General features: G+C 38.2%; 1 protein-coding gene across 2 annotated transcripts; it reads left to right on the plus strand.

The window, feature by feature from the left end:
• Positions 1-1,702: 1,702 nt before the first annotated feature.
• On the plus strand, positions 1,703-13,391 carry ZBTB14 (zinc finger and BTB domain containing 14). 2 transcript variants are annotated; one of them, XM_074275676.1, is made up of 3 exons: positions 1,703-1,959; positions 8,279-8,363; positions 10,112-13,391. In XM_074275676.1, exons 2-3 carry the CDS (start codon positions 8,361-8,363, stop codon positions 11,453-11,455), a joined length of 1,347 nt encoding a protein of 448 aa, XP_074131777.1. In that variant the 5' UTR covers positions 1,703-1,959; positions 8,279-8,360; the 3' UTR covers positions 11,456-13,391. The 2 variants fall into 2 exon arrangements, with proteins under 2 accessions (XP_074131777.1, XP_074131786.1); XM_074275685.1 differs by lacking the exon at positions 1,703-1,959 and adding an exon at positions 2,676-3,194.
• Positions 13,392-21,244: the final 7,853 nt, after the last annotated feature.

The raw sequence follows: 21,244 nt of genomic DNA on the forward strand, positions 1-21,244 counted from the left end.
GTTTAGACTGGAAAAGAAAAAGGGGCAGAGTAAGATTGATGTATTGTTAGATCATAAAGAAACAGGATTACACTTCTGCAAAGCCCAAGTGCAGAACTAAGGCAAAATGCTGGAAATTAAGAATTAAATTAATTGTAGGAATATTCCTAAACAAAAGGAACTACTTTTTACTCAAGAAGTGCGATCTGTAGTTTTTTTGTAGTTTCTTGTAGCTAGAGTCCAAGTGAAGGCTTTATAAACTAATTCCCAAAGTCTCCGAAGGTGATTCCCTTTTAGAAGTAACTAAATGGCCAACTTAGCCCATGTCTGGTCCTGGAAGCAGGAAGACTGGAATTTAAATCCTGCCTGACACTGGCTGTGACATTCTGGTCAGTCACTTAATTCCAATTTTCCTCAGTCTCCCTGGACTGTCTCCCACCTGTCTCCCAGAGCAGCTGTGAGGGTGAAATGAGAAAATTGGAAAGTATCTGGCATAAAGTAAGTGCTGCATAAATATTTCATATTAAATATGGATCGGACTAGGATGATTTCTGAAGCCTTTCTCAATTCAAATTCTTGAGATGGAAAGTATTTCCGTGACAGGACAGCTCCTAAAGAGGTTTGACTCTGTAACACTCATGGGTAAATACTGTAGCAGCAACTTTTTAGGGAAAAACTTCTATTGCTTACATTTGAGTGGAAACTAAAGAGTTTTTCTTGCATTGGCAATTTTCTAGAAAATTAATGGTGGCCCCGAGAACGGGGTGGAGGATGCAGTGGAGAAGCGTGTACATTATAGACATCTGCAATATTCAACCTCCATGCTACAACTCGAAAGCTTTTTTTTTTTTACTTTACTGAAAACGACACAGCCTCCTCTTCCCCCACTTCAACTCTTGTGAGGCTCAATCAAGGCTGGCCCCGGAAACGCTCATACCTGACTCGGCTTTCCCGTCCCCACGCAGCGTTAATTAAACAAGGTCAGCTTTCAGAAACTTATATCATTTAAAAGAATGGCAGAGTAGATTAAAAGATAACAATGCTAACTGGTTTAAGGTTACTAGAAGCGCCCTCTCCTCCAAAGAAGGAAGAAGACACAGGCGCGAAAACTCTTCCTTCTTGGCGCGGAGAAACGCGAGCTTCGAGTACTGAAAGGCTAAAGCCGCAGACCCGCGCCTCAGACCGCGCGCGCGCCCCTGGGGCTCGAACTCCCTCCCGCGTGCACGGGGAGCGGGTTCCACGCACACGCACACGCACACGCACGGGGCTGCCCGCTCTCTCGCGTCGCCAGCGCTTCGCTGGGGCCCGGGCGCGCGAATTCGCGACCCGAGCAGACCGATGGTTCACAGCACAAGACCCGAGAGCGCATAGCCTCCAGCGGAGTTAGCTGGAAAAGAGAAACATCAGTCCACTCTCCCTATACCCGCGCGCCTTCCTCATTCTCGGGCCCCGCCCCACCAGCTTTTCCGGCTTATTCCCACCCACCTCCTCCCGCGCGCGGCGCGCCGCTAACCTAGTGGCGCGCGTGCGTGCGCGTGCGCAGGCGATGCTCTAGGAAGTGGAAGGGGTCTAATAGACACTGGAGAGTTCCTGGTTTTAACCCTTTGGCGGCCGAGTTAACAGCTACTTAGGTTTACGTGCCTGCGCAAGGCGGCGGCGCGCCCTCTCCCAACCCGCACCGCGCATGCACGGGAGGTGGGGGGGGAGGTGAACGGGGGGATGGTGGTGGGGGTGTTCACGGCCAGCTCGGCATTCTGTGCTCGTGCAGGAATAGGAGGGCAGCTATCGCCACGGACGTGCACAGTTTCCCCCTCCCCCCTACCCCGTACCCTTCCCCAACTCCAAAAAAACACGCTATTCCCCCCCCAAAAAAAACACTGTCCATCCAGACACCCCAATAGCCCCAAGCCCACCTCTCCGCGCCCAGGCCTGTGTGTGTAGGGAGTACGGGCAAGGGTCCGTGGCAGTGCTGGGCTGCAGGTAAGCGCGGGCTGGGCGGCTGGGCCTGGGGATGAGGGGTGCGGGGAGAGCAGCGGGGACGCGGATGGGGGGCCGGGCGGCGGGCGGGCGGGTGCAGTGCCGCGGCGGGGGCGGCCCGGCTGAAGCGCGTGCCCGCCCCGGGATGTGCAAGCTGCTCGCGGCTCCGGGCCCGGGCCCGGGCAGGGCCGGGCGCGGCTCTCGCGGGGCTGCAGCGGGGCGGACGAGCGGGCGGCGGCGGCGGCGACGGCGGCGGCGCGCGTTCTCGCTCCAGTCCCCGCTCGGGGAGAGTTCATGGCCGCCGCTGCCGCTCGCACCGCCGCAGTGTATCGGGACAGGAAGCACGGGCGGGCGTCCGGGCCTGTACCTTGGGGGCCGGCGCCCCGATCCCGTCCCCATCCCAGTCTTACTGTCCCCGCTCTCATTTGGTTTGAGGCTCTGCAGCGCCCGAGTCGGGGGAGGCTGAGTTGGGAGCAGGATGGCTGAGCCAGGCGGATCGCCCCTCCCCCGCGGCGGAGGGAACTGTGCTCGGAACCGGGCGGGCGGGTGCCTGTTTCCCCAGCCGCGCGCGAGGCCGCTCCCCGCTCCTCGACCCTCCCCCCCCTCCCGGCCGCGAAGGGGGGGAGGGGGGACCCGGCGCGAGCCGGACGGGGAGTGCGCGGGGCGCGAGCTCTCGGCTGGGCTCGCGGGCAGGCGGCCCCGCGCACCACTGCCTGACGCCGCCGCGTCTGCTCTGCACGCACCTCAGTCGGGCTGTATGTGCTGCTGCTGCCGCCGCCGCCGCCGCCCCCCACCCCCACCCCCAGCCTTGCTCTCCGCCTCGCGGTGCACGGTGCATCCGTCTTTTGCTCTTGTGCAATGGTCGAGGCGGTGTGAAAAGACACCCCACTCCAAAAAAAAAAAAAAAAAAAAAATTCTTTCTGCCACATTTTTAAGCGGAAGTTATGAACTCCATATACGTTTTTCCGTGAGCCGGAAAAGCTTCTGTTTCAAAACGAATGCAAACGGCCTTATTCAGCTCTGCCCTTTCTCTGTTACTGTATGGAGGGGGGAATAGTTAGACTCAAACTGGCTTAGTTTTGGAGGTTGCTTGAGCCTCGAACATCCTTCGCGGGTCCCCTACTTTCAAACCTTCCTGCTGTTGGATGACTGGGTGGGGAGTGGTGGGGAAGCCTTTGGTCAGCGAAACAGAACCTCGTTCCTGGGGCCGAGGACGCTGCTGGAACCGCTTTCTTTCTGTAAGTTGAGATACTGCCCCAGTTTCCCTTCCGTCAGTGGGTAACTAACTGCAGTTAAGAAATTCAGAATGAGTTCAGCCATGCACTGTAGTGAGAGGTCTGAACTTGCTAGTTCTCATTATTTAATAAGGAAGTAAGCATTGGAACCACCAGACATTTCCCCTCTCCCCCTCCTCCCGTCTGCAGCAGCTGCCCAGGCTTCTGTCCAGTCCTGATCAATAAATGATCAATGCCACCAGCTGCAGTTAACACATCAGTGCAACTAGAAACGCACGAAATTGTAGCGAAGGGGCTCAGAGAGCATCTGGTCTATTGAAAGAGATCTTATGGGATGCCTATCTTAAGTCTCATTTTATAGATGAAAAAGAGATTAAGTGCTACAGCTCACAGGAGTAGTGTCAGAGATGGAATTCCAAATCGGGTTGTCCAGTGCTCTTTCCTTCCAACACCTCTCATTACCTTCGCCTTGGATTCATTCAGTCTTTATTAGAACATGAATGAGTAATTTGCAAATGTTATCAATAAAAACAATTTAGTATCTTATAGTCATTTTCTAAAATCACACTTGTAATTTCATCTGTGTAGAGATCTAGATGAAGAACTTTCTTTATTCATAAATATCTGCACTTTCTGTCTTACAGAGCTAGAACTACCTGGGGTAGAGGTCTAGTTCTTGATTGCTCAAATCCAGTTTATGTTACAAGTGACATTTGAACTCGACTCCCAAGCTACTCTATGTATGAGACAATATCACCTCTCACTTATAGCCAGCCATATCTTAAAAAATTAGAGGATATTGGTTCATGGGATGATAGATTTAGATTTAGAAGGGATTTCAGAGATTATCCAGGCCAATCTTCTCATTTTACAAATTTAGTCTCAAAATGGTTAAATGTCCAAAGTCATAGATCCAGGTATCCAATGAGGGCCGGAGCTGGAAGAGGCCTTAGAGGCCATCTTGTGTCTAGTCCAAGTGCTGATAGAGTCAAATAAACTCAAGAAGATTATTTGCCCCAGTTGATATGGCATGGAACCAAGTTCTCTGATTCCAGAGCCAATGCGCCTCTCTGTAATACTGAGGAGTTAGTTACATGGTCTTTATGGATTTCTCAGAATTTGACAACCTTACAAGGTATAGCTGGAAAGCAAGCTAGAGAGTAATTTGTCAGACTTCAGTCTCAGAATTGGAAGGGACCTTAGAGGCTATCCAATCTATGCTCTCTTCTGACAAGTTAGAAAAGTTATAGAGGGGTGGAATAAAATTATGCAGCAACTCAGTGGCAGAGCTTACATTAGAAGAAGTGTCCCCCTCAGTGCCCACAGTGCAAAACTTAGGTGAATGAGGAGAGAACAAACTCAACCATGTTCTCTTGGTTTGTGTCAGAGCCAGGTTGTTCTGGCCCTCCTTGTTTCTGCTTCACTGTAACAGACATTATTTGTACTTTCATATTTCTGGGAAGTGCATCTGCCATCTTGTTTGTAAGGCACTGACTGCCAGGGCTTTGAAAAGGGACAATTATTCCAGGGTATGCAGACTAGTTAAAGGGTTGTAAGCTGAGGAGCTTTGGAAAAGATGATATTTAACATTTCCTCTGCCTGCCTCCCCCTTTTTTGGGGCAGTTTTTTGGGGCTTCATTTTAAGCCTTAGAACCTTTTTGTAGAACATTTTCAATTAGGGAGAATTACAAAGGAAACCAATTATTTTGAAATTCGGATTTCAGGTTTTTTTGTTTTGTTTAATTCAAGTTCATAGGCTCCAGGTTAAGAACTCATACTTTAAAAGAACTTTTTCCTTTGGAAAAGAGACTGAAAATGCTATTTCCATTGCTTTTGGGATCTTTGGCTATTCTAAGCTGGGAATGACGGGAGGTATAGGTGACTAGATCCTATCTTTACTTTAGGGAAGAGGATATTCAAATTCAAATGAGTGAGACAAATGTTTTTACCTCCAAGAGGTTAGTGCTTTTTTCTACTGGTTAATAGTAAAGGTTCTGTTTGTAGGAATATTTCCATTTTCCTGAATTATATGGTTTGTGACTCAATTCCACCCAAACATTCAACACCACCTCTTTTAAGAGGATTACATTCAACTGTTTGTTTGTTTTTAATATCATCTAGAATATGGGGGAAGCACCCTTAACTTGGAAAAATTACTATTATTTCCTTGCTATGGCAAATAAAGCCAAGTCTGTCATTTTTACTATGCCCCAACTGAAAGCTCCAGCTCCAGGAAAGGCCACTATAGTTACAATGCAGGAAGCTTATTCCCGCTGTAAGATGAGGATTATAATCTTTTTTGTGAGAAGAGGATTCATGGAATCAAAACTTTTATAGTCAGTTTTATTTTTTGTGGCCAACATTTATGGCACTATGCGAAGTCTGGGGATACAAAAAGAGGCAAAAGGCAGTCCCGGCCCTTTGCTAGCTTATAATGGGGGAGATCATGTTAAGCAAACATGTACAAACAAGCTACATATAGGATAAATAGGAAATAACTCACATGGGAAAGCACTAATTAAAAGGGGTTAGGAAAGGCTTCCTGTAGAAGATGGTATTTTAGTTGGGACTTGAAGGAAACCAGGGAATGCTGAAGTGGAAATGAAGAAGAAAAGCATTCAAGACTTGGGGGATAGCTGGAAAAAAGTGGCTGGAGCTAAGACAGCTAGGAGGGCAATTTCTCTGTATCCATCTTGTTAGGAAATAAGGCTTGAGAAAATTGTAAAGGTAGAAGGAGGCTAGGTTATGAAAGGTTTTTGAATAACAAATTTGTATTTTATCCTGAAGATATTTGGGAGTCACTGAAATTTATTGAGTTGGGGATAGAAGGGTACCTATGACTTGGTTAAATCAGTGTTTTAGAAAATCACTTTGGTGGTTGAATGTACTATTGTAGTATAGGTGGGAGGTAGCAAAGTCCTTCCTCAGACTGGTGGCAGTATCTACAGGGAAGGGGGCAGGGGGAAATGAATTGGTGGGCCTTTCAAACAAATTTGATAGGAGGTGAGAGATAGTAAGAAGTTAAGGATAACACCTAGTTTTTGAGCATGAGGGATTGGGACGTTGGGGTTGCTTCCTACAATTATAGGAATGGTAGGAGAGGGGCAGGATTTGGACCAAAAGTGGGTTCAATTTTGAGTTTGAGATATCTGAAAGGCAGTAAGAAATGTGAGATTGGAGGTCAGCAGAGAGATTTGAGCAGCATAGGTAGATTTGAGAATCATTAGGCTGGAGAGGGTCAATAAATCCATAGATGAGGTGACCAAGTGAAGTAGTTTAGAGAGAGAAAAGAGGAGGGCCCAGGACTGAACCTTCTGGGAAACCCATAAGTTTAGAGGGTATGATCTGGATGAGAATTCAACAAGGAAACTGAGGAGCCAGTAAGATTAGGAAGAAAGTGTCATGAAAACCTAGAGAGAAGAGTATGAGTGATTTGCAGGGTCAAAGATTTCATGGAAGTCCTGGAAAGTTGATTAGAAAATGGGGATTAAGAGATACTTAGTAATTTTGGAGAGAGAAATTTTGGTGGAATAATCAGGTTAGAAGCAAGGTATTAAAGAAGAGAGAGGAGAGAAAGATGAGGTATTAGTTGGAAGTGGCCTTTTAAAGTTTAACCACAAAGGGCAGAAAGAGAGGAAAATAGGAAGGATCAAGTGAGGATTTTTTCAATATTGAGGATTTTGGGAATGGATTTTACTGCTCTGGTCAGCAGGAGTATTTTTGACTGCATTTCTGTGAGCCAAACAAGCTACCTTTGAATCTGCCATTCAGGAAGGAGACAGACCAATCTTGTTTCTACAAAATAATGGCCAGTGTAGATCAGGTTTATTTCTGTTACTAATATTTGAAATAACAGATAACCACTACCACTCTCATCCACCCCTGAAAACAAACAAAAAAAAAAAAAAAAAAAAAAAAAAACACCAAAAACTGAAGGAAGATCCAAAGTTGGTAATAAGAGCCAAGGGAAAAACATTATTTTGATTGTGAGAGCATGAAAGAGAGGATACTTGAATAATAAATAGCAAATTTTCTAGTGAAGGTTTGTTGCCTGAAATTGAACCCTTCCTGGTTTGTGCTCTATTAGATAGAACAAAAAAAATTTAATAAGCTAGAAATCTATTCCTTAGACACAAGTTTCTGAAGGAAAAGTTTGGAATATGTTATATTAAAATTTATAAAGCCCTAGCTTGAGAGTTAAATAATTTAGCTTATGATATATATACTTTTTTAATCTTTAAAAATGCAAATTTTTTAAAATCTGGAATTATCTATCTTGATAAAACATCTAATACCACACCTTCCTGCTTAAATTTGGGGTTTGAACTTCTTACCACCGTCCTTGAGATTCTTATTGTTGCTTCTAATGCTATATCCTTTTCCATTTAGACTCAGATGCTATTCCATACTCTTTGCTCCTTGTTACTCTTCCTTTGAAACTGTCCTCAACATGGGTTCCTTCCTCCAGCAATTTCTTTTAGGTTAACCTCATCAAATTTATGAATATATGTATTTTCCCCTTAAGAAATATAATCACGTGTATTCTGATGGAAGTGGGCATTTTCGACAGAAGATCTAATTCAGTTCTAATTGATCAACTATGGACAGAATCAACTACACCCAGAAAAGTAATACTGGGAAATGAGTGTAAACTTCCCAGGTTTTTTTTATCTTCTGAATCCAATTCTTCCTGTGCAACAAGAGAACTGTATGGTTTTGCACACATATATTATATCTAGGATATATTATAACATATTTAACATGTATAAGACTGCTTGCCATCTAGGGGAGGGAGTGGAGGGAGAGAAGGGAAAAGTCCAGAAGTGAGTTCAAGGGATAATGTTGTAAAATTAAAAATTACCCAGGCACATGGCCTGTCAATAAAAAGTTATTTTAAAAGTGTGTGTGTGTGTGTGTGTGTGTGTGTGTGTGTGTGTGTGTGTGTGTGTGTGTATATATATATATATATGTGTGTGTGTATATATATATATATATATATATATATATATATATATATAAAATCACAGTATTTTTTGTTTAGAATTTGAGAGCATGATGATTTTATACTCTTTTTTTTTTTCTTTCAGGTTTAGAGTGTCACTGATCAGAGTTATTCTGATCTGAAGAATTTGGTGTTTTAAATCATTAAGATAATTGCCTAAATTGTTCATGGTAAATATGACATTTAATGATTTCCAGTGAAATTTTCAGTAAATTAATTTGTGATTTGCTTTTTTAAAAGTATGCTTCAGTTATAGATCATGCATTGATATACTTATGGCTTGATTTAAAGAAAGTTTAATTGCCTCATACTAATTCTGAGGGAATTAAAAGGAAATCATAATGGTTTTGAAGAAAATATATTCAAGAGGAAAATATAAAAATCATGAGGCTTAATAAGAAATTCTCTGTTAAAAATTCTGAGTATTTTTAATTCTAGCTTTAAGCTTTTAGGGATACTGAAAAGAAGTATTGTAGTAATTACAAAGCACAAGACAAATATTTATTACTTATTCTTCACTTCTTTCCAACATATATTTGTCTTTTTATCTAGATGTTTGTTGTTTCAGCATACATTAGAAGCACCATCTATCTTCCCAGCCTTCATCTTGTCCCTGGAGATGGTTAATCTACCTCAGAATACTTTGGATATCCTTTCCTGGATTTTTAGCAGTATCCTAGAGTTTAATTTTTGGAAGCCTGAATCAAATAATGATTGCCCTCTTTGGGGTATTTTAATGTTAAATTTCTCTTTTTATTATGAAGTTAATGCCTAGGTAACATCCAATTAAAATCAATAAGTATTAGTTGCTCAGCTACTCTTTCTATGGTCCTATTTATGGATACAAACAAGAGAGATTTTTCCATTAAGCCAGAAATCGCATCCTTACTCCTTGAATCTATTATTTTAATATTCTGTATACCTAGGTGCCAGAATCCTACCTTTATTAATGAATGTGTGAATGAATTATTGAATTAAATATTTACTAAATGACTATTAGGTGCTAGGCATTCTGCTGCTCCATGGCTTTACAAATATTTTTTAAAAGGAGATAGTCTCTGATTTCAGGGAACTTATTCTAAGCTTTTGTTATTCAGTTGTGTCTGACTCTTATGATCCAATTTGGGATTTTCTTGGTAAAGATATTGAAGTATTTTGTAATTTCTTTCATCATTTTACAGATGAGGATACTGAAGCAAACATGGTTAAATGATTTGCTTAGGGTCACATAGTCTGAGGTCATATTTGAACTCAGATCTTCCTGACTGCAAGCCCAGTGCTTTATCCACAGAACCACCTAGCTACCTCTTACATTCTAATAAAATAAGAGAAATATACAAAGGGTAAAGGTCACTTGGGAAAGGAATTTTGTTCTGAGGTTGAGGAAAGTAGAAGTGAAGCTGGGTTTGAACAGAGTAGATGGTGAAATGACCTGAGGGAATTGGTCTACTGCCTATGGTAGTCAAATAGAGGAAATTGGCTACTCAATTGACAAGTCATTGGGTTGGTCACTCCAAAGATAGTGGATTAACTTCACGTTGGCCTATGGACATGCATTCAGGAAGATCCAGTTATGATATAGGTACTGCTACCAGTGTAGTTAATGATTTTTCTCTTTTAATTTTATTCTCCCATAAATTCTTCAAAGAAGAATCTGTGTTTAGATCTAGTTTAGAAATCTTCATCTAATTTTGTTTTTATAATAAACTTTATAGTTAAATTCTAAATAAGTAGGAAACTTGAATTATAATGAGTTATCCTTTCCCAAAACAATCTCTTGTATTGATTTAACAGGTCTTTTAGACTTTGAAAAAAAGATAAATATCTAGTTAAAGTTTATCTCATTTTATCATGTCCTGGATTATTTCATTCATTGGTAATATTTAAATTTTGCTTTTTTTTTTTTTTTTCCCTATAGGAGTTTTTCATCAGCATGTCTGAAACCATTAAATATAATGATGATGATCATAAAACTCTGTTTCTGAAAACATTAAATGAACAACGTCTGGAAGGGGAATTTTGTGATATTGCTATTGTGGTGGAAGACGTGAAGTTCAGGGCACATAGATGTGTGCTTGCTGCATGCAGTACCTACTTCAAAAAGCTTTTCAAGAAGCTGGAGGTGGATAGTTCATCTGTAATAGAGATAGATTTTCTTCGTTCTGACATATTTGAGGAAGTTTTGAACTACATGTATACTGCAAAGATTTCTGTGAAAAAAGAAGATGTCAACTTGATGATGTCATCAGGTCAGATTCTTGGTATACGATTTTTGGATAAACTTTGCTCTCAGAAGCGAGATGTATCCAGTCCTGAAGAAAACAACACTCAAGCTAAAAACAAGTATTGCTTGAAAATAAATCGCCCCATTGGAGATTCCACTGACAATCAGGATGATGAAGTAGAAGAAATTGGAGATCAGGATGACAGTCCTTCTGATGACACAGTGGAAGGAACTCCCCCAAGTCAGGAGGATGGTAAGTCACCCACTACCACACTTAGGGTCCAAGAAGCAATCTTGAAGGAGTTGGGGAGTGAAGAAGTTCGAAAAGTAAATTGCTATGGCCAGGAAGTAGAATCTATGGACACTTCAGAATCAAAAGACTTAGGGTCCCAGACTCCTCAAGGTTTAACATTTAATGATGGCATAAGTGAAGTGAAAGATGAACAGACCCCAGGCTGGACAACAGCAACCAGTGACATGAAATTTGAGTACTTACTCTATGGTCACCGGGAACAGATTGCTTGTCAGGCATGTGGAAAGACATTTTCAGATGAAGCCCGCTTGAGAAAGCATGAAAAACTCCATACGGCAGACAGGCCATTTGTTTGTGAAATGTGTACCAAAGGCTTTACCACACAGGCCCACCTGAAAGAACACCTGAAAATCCACACTGGATATAAACCTTATAGTTGTGAAGTGTGTGGAAAATCATTTATCCGTGCTCCAGACTTAAAAAAACATGAGAGAGTTCATAGTAATGAGAGACCTTTTGCATGTCACATGTGTGACAAAGCCTTCAAACACAAGTCTCATCTGAAAGATCATGAAAGAAGACACAGAGGGGAAAAGCCTTTTGTTTGTAGCTCCTGTACAAAAGCATTTGCCAAGGCATCTGATCTCAAACGCCATGAAAACAATATGCACAGTGAAAGGAAACAGGTTCCTACTAGTGCCATCCAGAGTGAGACTGAACAGTTGCAGGCAGCTGCTATGGCTGCAGAGGCAGAGCAACAGCTTGAGACCATAGCCTGTAGTTAGTTACAATCAGAAATCAAAAGAAAGTGGAACTCTTTATACCCAAAATGCATTTACTACATGGATTTTGAGATTAAACCTGTCAAAAATGAATTTCTTAAGACTGGTCACTGTATTTTTGTGGAAACTTGTGAAGAGTTGTCATAGAACTGAAGACGGTGCTTGGTTAGATGCTTTAAAAACTTTTCAAGGAAGTATTTCCTCAGAATTCTGACCAAATGGTTTTACTGTCTCACGTAGTAAATCATAGTAGTATTGCCAGTTTGCTGTTCATTTTTAAAATGGTTTTTAATTTGAGAACTCGTTTGTCATAGAAGTAAAAAAAAACAAACCACTTCCTTTTTAATTCTTGTATTCCTATTGCACTTGGAGTGTATTATACAGAATGATAAATTGGGTACATTGATTTCTTAATTACTTTTTGTGATTGCTGGTTAAAGCAAATTTTTATTTCTTAGAAAAGCAACAATGAGAAAGAACACTTAAGCACCTTCCCTATTCAGAGTGCCATTTTACCTGTTAGAGATACACAGTTTACATGAGACATGGTCCCAAGTACAAAACATCTAGGAGCAGAAAATGCTTGATGAATGATTGACCATGAGCTGAGCAATCAAACCATCAGTGGAAGTCATCAAAGTACAAATTGATCTTAACATTTGGTTTATTCATTTTGTAAGTTTTTTTTTCTCCTGTATTGTGTGAAATTCAAATGTTTGTTGCCTTTTGGCAAAGGTTCTTTGTCACTTTGTTGCTCCCCACCTACTTAAATTCTCCTCCCTATTATAACTTTGAATTAAATTGTACAGCAGGCTGTACTGTCCACTTGGTTTAATGGTATGACCAGATAGTAAGTACTTGTCATCTAGAGACCAACTTCTTATAGCCTTCCTGTTTTGAGGTATCTTGCTATGTGAAATAGCTTTCTTGTTTTGAAGTCATTTTCAAAGTAAGGAAATGTTATAATAATGGCAGCTACAAGATAGGAATGTGACTCTAAGAAAAGTTTTTGCATGCATACTTAATTGCCTCCCAAATTTTATCAGATTCAATAATTGCAATTGATTTTCAAAATTGGATTGAAAAAACCTCAAAAACAAGACTTTAATATACAATTGATGATATTTGAAAGAAGACTAAATGCACTTCTTCATATATATTTGCATAGCTCATCAAAGTTACATGAATCTTTACTCTTTACAGAACATGATTTACCTAGTCAAGAAGCCACCAAATTGCAGCATATATAAATTAATAATTTAAAAAAACCTTTTAAAATTTTAAATGCATAGTATAGAATTTTTAATGTTACATATTTCAAGTAAATATGGACAGAGCTGCACTTTTTTTGCACATTTGATTAGAATACATCTTAAGTCTGCAACAAACATTTATGACCAATACAAAAGCTGCCAGACTAAGTGTTTCTATGTTTGCTTCATTATTGCTTGCATTTCTACTCACAAATTAAGAATGCCTTTTTGTAGCTGTTAAACAGATTCTGATGATGAACTTTGTTTCACTTTCAGTGTTTCTGATTTATTTGACCACCTTTAAACAATTCTTTAAAATTTCATCCGTAGCTTGGAATATCTTCTATAATAAAATATTAATTATTTTAGAATATTTAAAAATTTAGGAAATTACTATAATTTCTATTCTTAATTTTGTGTTGCTGTTTTTTAAAAAACAAAGTTAAAATAATTTCCTTTCTTAGCTTATAATAGCATCAGTCATAGAATAAACTAAAAAAAAATTCAGTTCATAGAACTTAAATTGAGCTAACACTGGGGAAATTGTTTATATATTTATTGGCAAAGCATTTAATTTTGTTTTTAAAGTAGTTGAATTTGTTTACACACAAATATTTATTCTACTAAAACAGCCCTATAAGATTTTCTAAATTTTCTTGTAATAATAAAATCTAACATTTATATGGCACTTTAAGGTTTGTAAAGCACTTTACCTACATTATCTCATTTAAGTCTCACAACCATCCAGTGAGATAGGTGCTATTATCCCCATTTTAGAGATATGGAAACAGACTGAACATATAGGTAGAACTGGGAAAATGCTGAAGCCTGTTGAGTTCAATCCTTCATTTTACAGATCAGAAGACATAAGCCTGCCCAGAGATTAAGTGATTTGCTCAGGGACAGTGTCTGAGGCAGCATTTGAACCCAGTTCTTTTTGACTCTATACTCAATGTTGTGTCCATGACATGGTGCTGTTCTCTTAATCTATCTGAATCTCTTGTAATTGGGTAACAAACCACTAATCTAAGATTTTTTTCACCAAAGCAAAAATAAAATAACTTCTCAACTATAATTTTTATATGAAGCAATTTGAGGACACTTTCATTTAAACAAAAGATGCTTGTCATTTTAGTCTCAATTTTTTAGAAAAATAGTTTGGGATTCTGTTACCATTGTGATGTATTTTGTGTATCCACATACTTTGGGAAGAAAATACATTTATTTTCCTACATGCTATTTCACTACCTATTACACTGTTTTGTTTTTCCCCTTGGCTTTATGATAGAATTTGAGTAACTGAAGAAAATGAATTAAGCAACAAATGGAACATCATTTTTAGAGTCAAAAGACCCACATGAAAATGCCAGCATTCCCCTTAGCTGTACTACTATACACTACACAATTAATGCTTTTAAACTGGTTTCCTAAATTTTAAAATAAGAATCATATCTTCCCTGCCTATCTTACAAGGTTGTGTGAAAAATCAGATAAAATATATGTTCTTTTTATTTAAAGAACAGTTGTTGCTTGGGTACTCTTAGGTGAGAGATTAGGAGGGAGAAAATCAGCTAGTCTCAAGTTCCTTCCCTAAATAAACTGTCTTAATTCTTTCAGGCTATTGTTAGATTGTTTCAATTGCATTGACCTGAGTTTATGAGTAATGAGTTGGAGTTACACAGCAATGCCTGAAATTTATGGAATTTAGAGTTAGAAGGAATCTCAGAGATCTAATCCAATCTTCAAGTAGAAGAAACAAATAACATGTACAAAGTCACATAAGTAGTTGGATAGGATTTGAATCCAGGTTGCTTAACCTTCAGGCTGAAGTTAGACATTCTAAATGTAGGGCATTACCTTTATATTGCTTCATTATCTCCCATTTCCTTCTCTCCCCCTCCCCCAAAAATGTTTTGTTTCAAGCACCATTCTTCCAAAACTAGGAGTTTCTGAGCAGAGGATATTTAGATGTAGACCCTTAGATGTGCAGCCTTGGGCACATGGTGTACTCATAATCTTAGTAACTTCATCTGTGTAGTGAAGACTGAGTTGCTGTGTTTTTGAGTTCAAAATCTCTACTTAGCTTCTGATTAAATTTGTCCCAGTAAGTAGGGGTGAGAATATCTAACAATATTAGTAAAGGTTTCTCAGCTTCACAGATGCTAATGCTTAAATAAAATTTCTCAACTTGTTTTAAAGTTAAAATATTAAAGGAAAAAGTAGGAGTTGAAGATAGATTTAATAAGATTTGGAGTTGGAATATGTAGAAATAGATCCTTACTCATTTATCTTGCATATGAAGAAAATCTCCAAGAGTTCCAGACCTGTTCAGTTCAGCGGAAAGGGCATTGAATCTAGCAGAGGACCTGGGTTCATATCCCAACTTTGTTGACAATTACTACATACCTAACTATGGGCAAGTCAGCCTTACAGGGCCTTACTTTTCTTATCTACTAAAATACTGAGTTTGGCCTGAATGGTCTTAGAGGTTCCTTGTGCTCTAGACTTTGGATATTAGGTAGTAGTTTAAGCCCAAATCTGACTGAATTCAGTGCTTTTTCTACATTCTCATAATGCCTTTCTAATTGTACAAATTCAGGTAGCTCCGTTTTTAAATGTATTACTATGTATCCATGTGTAAGTCAGTTTGGATCATTGAATAAAGAATTTTCATAGAAATTTTAGTCCACAAAAGTCTAGTTTTTGAAGTCAAAAGACCTACGTAAAAATCTAGTTTATTATTAAGAATGGCAATAAGCCCAAGCTATGGATCCTAAAAGTTAGCAATTTGATCTTGACAAAATTTTTCTAGGACATCCTTACTTTCTGATCTCCCTATAGTACTATTGCTCTCCTGATACACTAAACTTCAGACCTCTAATACCACATTCTGCCTTGCTAAGTTCCAAACTGGCTCCTTCCCTCCCTTTCCTGCCTTAAAAGCCACACCATTTGATGCAGATACACAAATAGATGTAAAACCATGATATGAATACTGTTTATCCATTCTTTCTTTGGAGGTGGATTGCATCTTCTGCCAATGAATCCCTTATAGTTGATTTGAATATTTCTAGTACTCAGAATAACTTGGTTGTTCACAATTATTCTTTGAACTATGTTGCTGATACTCTATATAGTTCAACTCACTTAATTTTTATTTCATGGAAGTCTTTCCATGTTTTTCTACAATCAACCAGCTCATCATTTTTAATAGCACAATATTCCATCACAATCATGTACCGCAACTTATTTAATCAAGTTCCTCAGTTGATGGGCATCCCCTCAATTTCCAGTTTTTTTTTTTGTTTGTTTTTTGCCACCATTATTTGTTATAAAATCACTTGCCTTTTTCTGAAAAAAATTTCCATTAGTTAAGTGAAGCTAATTTCAGTTGAGTGTTAGAAGGAAAACAGTCTAATCTTATTAGACCATTTAACACCAATGTGTGAATGTCTGATAACTCCCTCATGTACCCAAAGTTATATATTTAAAAATGAGATTCATATGAATCTCTTTATCTATGGAATTTTCAGACAATGAGAGGAAATGAAATGTTCTGTCAGACTGGGTTTAGGGGTGGATATAGTCTGGTTCTTTCCAAAAGTCTGCCCCAAGATTAGGTTTCCTCTAAATTCCTGTTTTTATAGCATTTTCTTGTTATGAGTCCATTAGAGAAAAACATTTATAATTCATAAAGTGCTTTGTAGATATCTCATTTGATCTTGGTAACTATGATGTAAATAGTAGAAATACAATAATTATCACTATTTCATAAGTGAGGAAACATTAGAAAGATTTGTTACAACTAAAAACAAGAATTTTTCTGGATTCCAGTCCGATACTTCCACTACACTATGCAGCCTATAGTGATGGCTCACATTATAGAGGAAAGGAAGCTTGTTTTTATGTATAGATTGCTTATGATTTATCCAGTGTTGGTCAGAATAACATCCAATGTTATTTTTGTATTTGGAATATGAATAAGTTCTAAAAATAGTTGACATGAAAAGGCCCTATCGTTTTATATCTGATATCATAAATTTTTTTCTTTAGATTCTTTTGAAAAATTTCTCCTGTTGTATCGTTTATGTTTAACCAACAACTATAGATAAAAAATCCAGGTGAAAGTATTGATTTTTCTTCCCAGAATCAATTTATATTCTGCCTCATACTGAATTAAAGAGTTTTAGAACTTTTCCTTCCCAGTAGCTTACCATTGACAGCATTTAATGCCATCGTTTTGAATTCTTGATCTTAATTTGAAAAAAAAAATCTGGTGCTGTAAATAAATACAACTCCACTATGTTAGGGATTTTATTTGGTAAATATTAGATCTGTAAATAAGAACAGTCTTAGGATCATACAATTATTGATATAGAGCCAGAAGCATCCTTAGAGGTTTAATATTGAACCATTTAAAATAATTCAGAATAAATAGAAATATGCCACAAGACAAAGATAAGTGAATTGCTTCCTTTTTGAACATTTTCTTAAAGTAAATGGAATACTGTCATTCAATTTTATTTTAGTGGCTGAGCTCTTAGTGTAAAATAATGAAACCTTTTAATTAATTAAAATGTTCCAGGAAAAGGGGATTAAATCTATTGATTAATTTAATTTTCTGACTAACTGAAGGTTAAGGAGAAAATCCTTTTTCTGCTTTTGTTTTTGAATTTCTGAAATGTTGTGCCCCTTCCTATTTTGGGGAACATATCCAATAACAAGGTTTTTTAAAGCTTTTTTTTTCTTTTTCTTTTTTTTTTTTTTAAGTGAGAAATTTGTTAATGCCTTTGGTAATTCTGAAGTCAGTTATGATTGTATCATATAGAAAATACAAGAAATTTGCAGAATCAGTATTAGTCTCAGGACAGATCACAAAAACTTTTCTTTAAAGTGCATCTTTTGCTTCAGTTTAAGAATGATTTTCCTCTTAGTGATGTACGGGAAAAGCAAAAGAAAACATCATTTGGTTTTGCTTTTATTAAATTTTGAAATCCTTGAGACAATGGTAGATCCCTATAAAATATGCTGTGAGCAACTTAGATTTTCTCTAAGTATCTAATCTTGCTCGGAATGTAGTAATGCAAGACATCTATTTTTTTTTTTTTAAGTTGAAAAAACTCCAGAGATTAAGAATACCACCCTTGTTTTGCAGATATCAGTCAATAAACATTCTTTAAGTGCCTATTATGTGCCAGGGAAACTGCCAATCAATAACTTACCCAAGGTAACACAAATGGAAATAAGCTTTTTTATTTAATTGGAAGTATTAAGAAATAATATTTTTCTGATCTAAAAGACCTTTTCACACTGTTCTGTCTGATTATGTATAAAAGTAAAGACCAAAGGCTAAAGTCCCAGGAAATTGATCAAAGATGATCCAACTTAACTCATCTCTAGATAAGATTAGATCCCTGCCTCTCCATAATTGCTTCCATGACCCAGCTGAGGGCAGAGTCCTCTATCATTCAAGGATTAAGATATTGATTCTAGGAAAAAAGCCCTTTTCCATCTTTGATGGGAATGGTCAGAGAAGGTATTAAATGATGACTTCTGTATGTTATGGTCATTTCCTTGTTCCATTACTATAAATCTATACTGCAAATCATCTTGGGGCAGAGGGCAAGAAGAGACTTTGCCAATTTAGCTATTTCTCTCTAGTAGAAATGAACATAAAATAATGAAAAATAAAATTGATTCTGGCAGACTTGTCCCTAAACTGCAGAATTCAATATTCATATTTCTTCTCTGATAGAAGTAAAATAGGAGCTTTATTAATTAATTGACTGGCTGGAACATTGGCCTAAATCTGTTTCCATATTAAGGTGTGAAGTTACTTTAAAGTATCCCCCACCCTTGCTAATGACTTTTCTATTCATAAATGTCAGAGGGTTAATGGAAAGAAGTCTTTACTTCCATTTCCTGCCTGTTAATGCAAATAAACGGTTGGCCTTCTTGTAGCGACTTGGGTTTTATAATTTGGGAAGAATTTTTAAAAATGGAAACAACCCAATGAAGGCTTGTCTTTATGCACATCACCTCATCTTTTCTTCCCTTTCAACTGTTCTTTTGGATTTTTCTTTTCTCCTCTTACTCCTTAGATATCCTGTTGAAATGACCTCAGTATGTCACTTTTCAATCTCTATAGGTGTGTTCCCCTTATGCATATTCTATGAATCCTCAGTTGTCATCTCTTTGCCTTTGGTTTAATGTTAAATTTCTTAGATAAATAAAAATGTCCATCTTCCCAAGTCCCTTCATCTCTTACTCCATCCTCTTTCTACCATTAATGCAGGGAGTACACAGTTAGCTCTTGAAATGGTGGTAAAGATCATAATGATCCAGAGGCAGGGTAGTTGTACTTGAATCTTGGCTTCTTTATTCCATCTTTAAATCTTATTATTCATACTAGTTCTCCTATTATACAAATTGTTCTCTCCCTCATTGGTGTGATGATCATGATAGGATGAAGTCAGGAAAGCAGAATTTCTGTTGAAGAAAAAAGAAAAAAAACATACAAGGATGAATTAAGGATAAAAAAAAAATGAATTTAGGCTGATTCATTTGTTGGGCAGGAAAAAGGGTCTGGTAGTGGGACATTGTTCCCAGTTTCCACTGAGCAACACTGGTGAATTTATTGACAGTTTCATCTTATGAAATAGAGAGCAGGATGAACATTAATTTATTCTCCAACATCATGGAAAAATGGCAAGACATCTCAACTGTTCACATTGGAAATACCCTTTGTTCTTCAGATTCTCCCTTTGATTGGCTGGTTCCTCCCAGACTTCCCTTTTAAGGAGAAAGTCCAGGGCAGTTAAGTCTGTGTCATTCAGGCTTCACTCCCGACTCACTAAACTTTCTCTATCATACCCAGACAAGTACCTTCATCACTAGTTCCTCCCAACTTCTCTTTTATATTTTGTTTTCCTCTAAACTCCTTGAAGTCAAGGACTATTTTTTCTACTTGTATTTAAAGTTTGTAACCTTAACCCTAAATCTGTTTTTAAACTTAACCCTGCCCCTTGTGCGTAGAATTTAACTATGCACATTTATGTAGTTGCTTTAGTTTCTTCGGTATAATCTTTGCTGCCTTTGAGAAATAATCCATAAATTTATTTTGATAGGACCCATATTGTAGTACAGAAGATTCTCAAGCCTATTATTACAATATGGATAGGGCTTACATTAATTTAAATTTAAAAGTGAAATCACCAAATATATATGAATTATTGTTGTTCTGTTGTTTCAATATTGCCTAACTTCATGACTGTTTGGGATTTTCTTGACAAAGATACTGGAATGGTTTGCCATTACCTTTTCCGTTTCATTTTAAAGATGAACTGAGGCAAACAGGGCTCAGTGAGGTGCTCAGCATCACACAGCTAGTTAATTGTCTGAGGCCAGATTTGAAGTCATGAAGATGAGTCTTTTTGACTCTAGATCCAAAAGCCTTTCCACTATGCCATCTAACTGTTCTGAAGAATTAGTGGATAGAAATCAGGGTCTAGGAGTTGGACAAGTTGCTTAATTAGCTCTCTATATCTGCAAAATGGGGATCTTAGAGGATCTAGGACTCCTTCCAGTTCTAAAATGTTTCATTCGGTTAAGACACTAGGAAGTTTATGAAGAAGTACAAGACACAGTTCTTGCCTTTTAAGTTCTCAGGATCTATTTGGGTAGATAAGATATTAACATTCAGAGTTAAGAATAGAACATGTCAATAGAATGTAGAATTCATAATCAAATGAACTGTACAGATAATTAAATCAAGAGAGAGAGAGAGAGAACATTTTGTATAGTAGGGAAATGATTTAGTAGGAGTTGTAAGATTTAAAGATGTGATAGGAATGCCAAGATTCAGGTACAGCATCAGCCAAAGTATGAGTTTTGGAGATTATATGATAGCAATATTATGTGTTGGCTATACTGATTAGTTAAAGTTTTACAGGAAAAAGAGTCCCAAAGAGTTTATGTGAAAAGGAACTACTGCCAAATAACTATTATAATGCAGAGATTCCAAGTTAAAACACAGTTTATATGTTAAAACACAGTTCAGGGGTCAAAGAAATAATCCTGAACCAAGATTAGAGATGTAATGAAACTTCTCGTTGTGACCTCCAGTCCCTCCATTCCTCACCTCTTTCCCAAGCTTATTACCTCTGCACTGACTTCAACCTTCTCCCTTTCTACTCATTAACTTTTGGTAAACTAGTTATTCTCCTCTGTTTTCTCCTCTCAAGTCCCTTGCCTCCTTCTCCTATTAAGTTTGCTCTGCTAAACCTCAGCTCTAAATCACTCCCAATATTTGAGGCCTTCTCTCCTTTACACATAATTATGAAGAAAACCAGAGAAAAAACACAAAGCTGTGATGGCTGGAATTACTACAAATTTGTTACATAATCTCAGTTGGGCTCTACTTTGGGCAATACTTTTATATCAGTTTTGCCTCATAATCCCAATCTCTGTGGTGATCATGGGCAGCCCCATCTTGCTAGGTCTTGTCAGAAATCTAAGTTATATCAAACCCCCTGTAGTT

The sequence above is a fragment of the Sminthopsis crassicaudata genome, chromosome 1 (assembly GCF_048593235.1).
Source record: "Sminthopsis crassicaudata isolate SCR6 chromosome 1, ASM4859323v1, whole genome shotgun sequence".
NCBI lineage: Eukaryota > Metazoa > Chordata > Mammalia > Dasyuromorphia > Dasyuridae > Sminthopsis > Sminthopsis crassicaudata.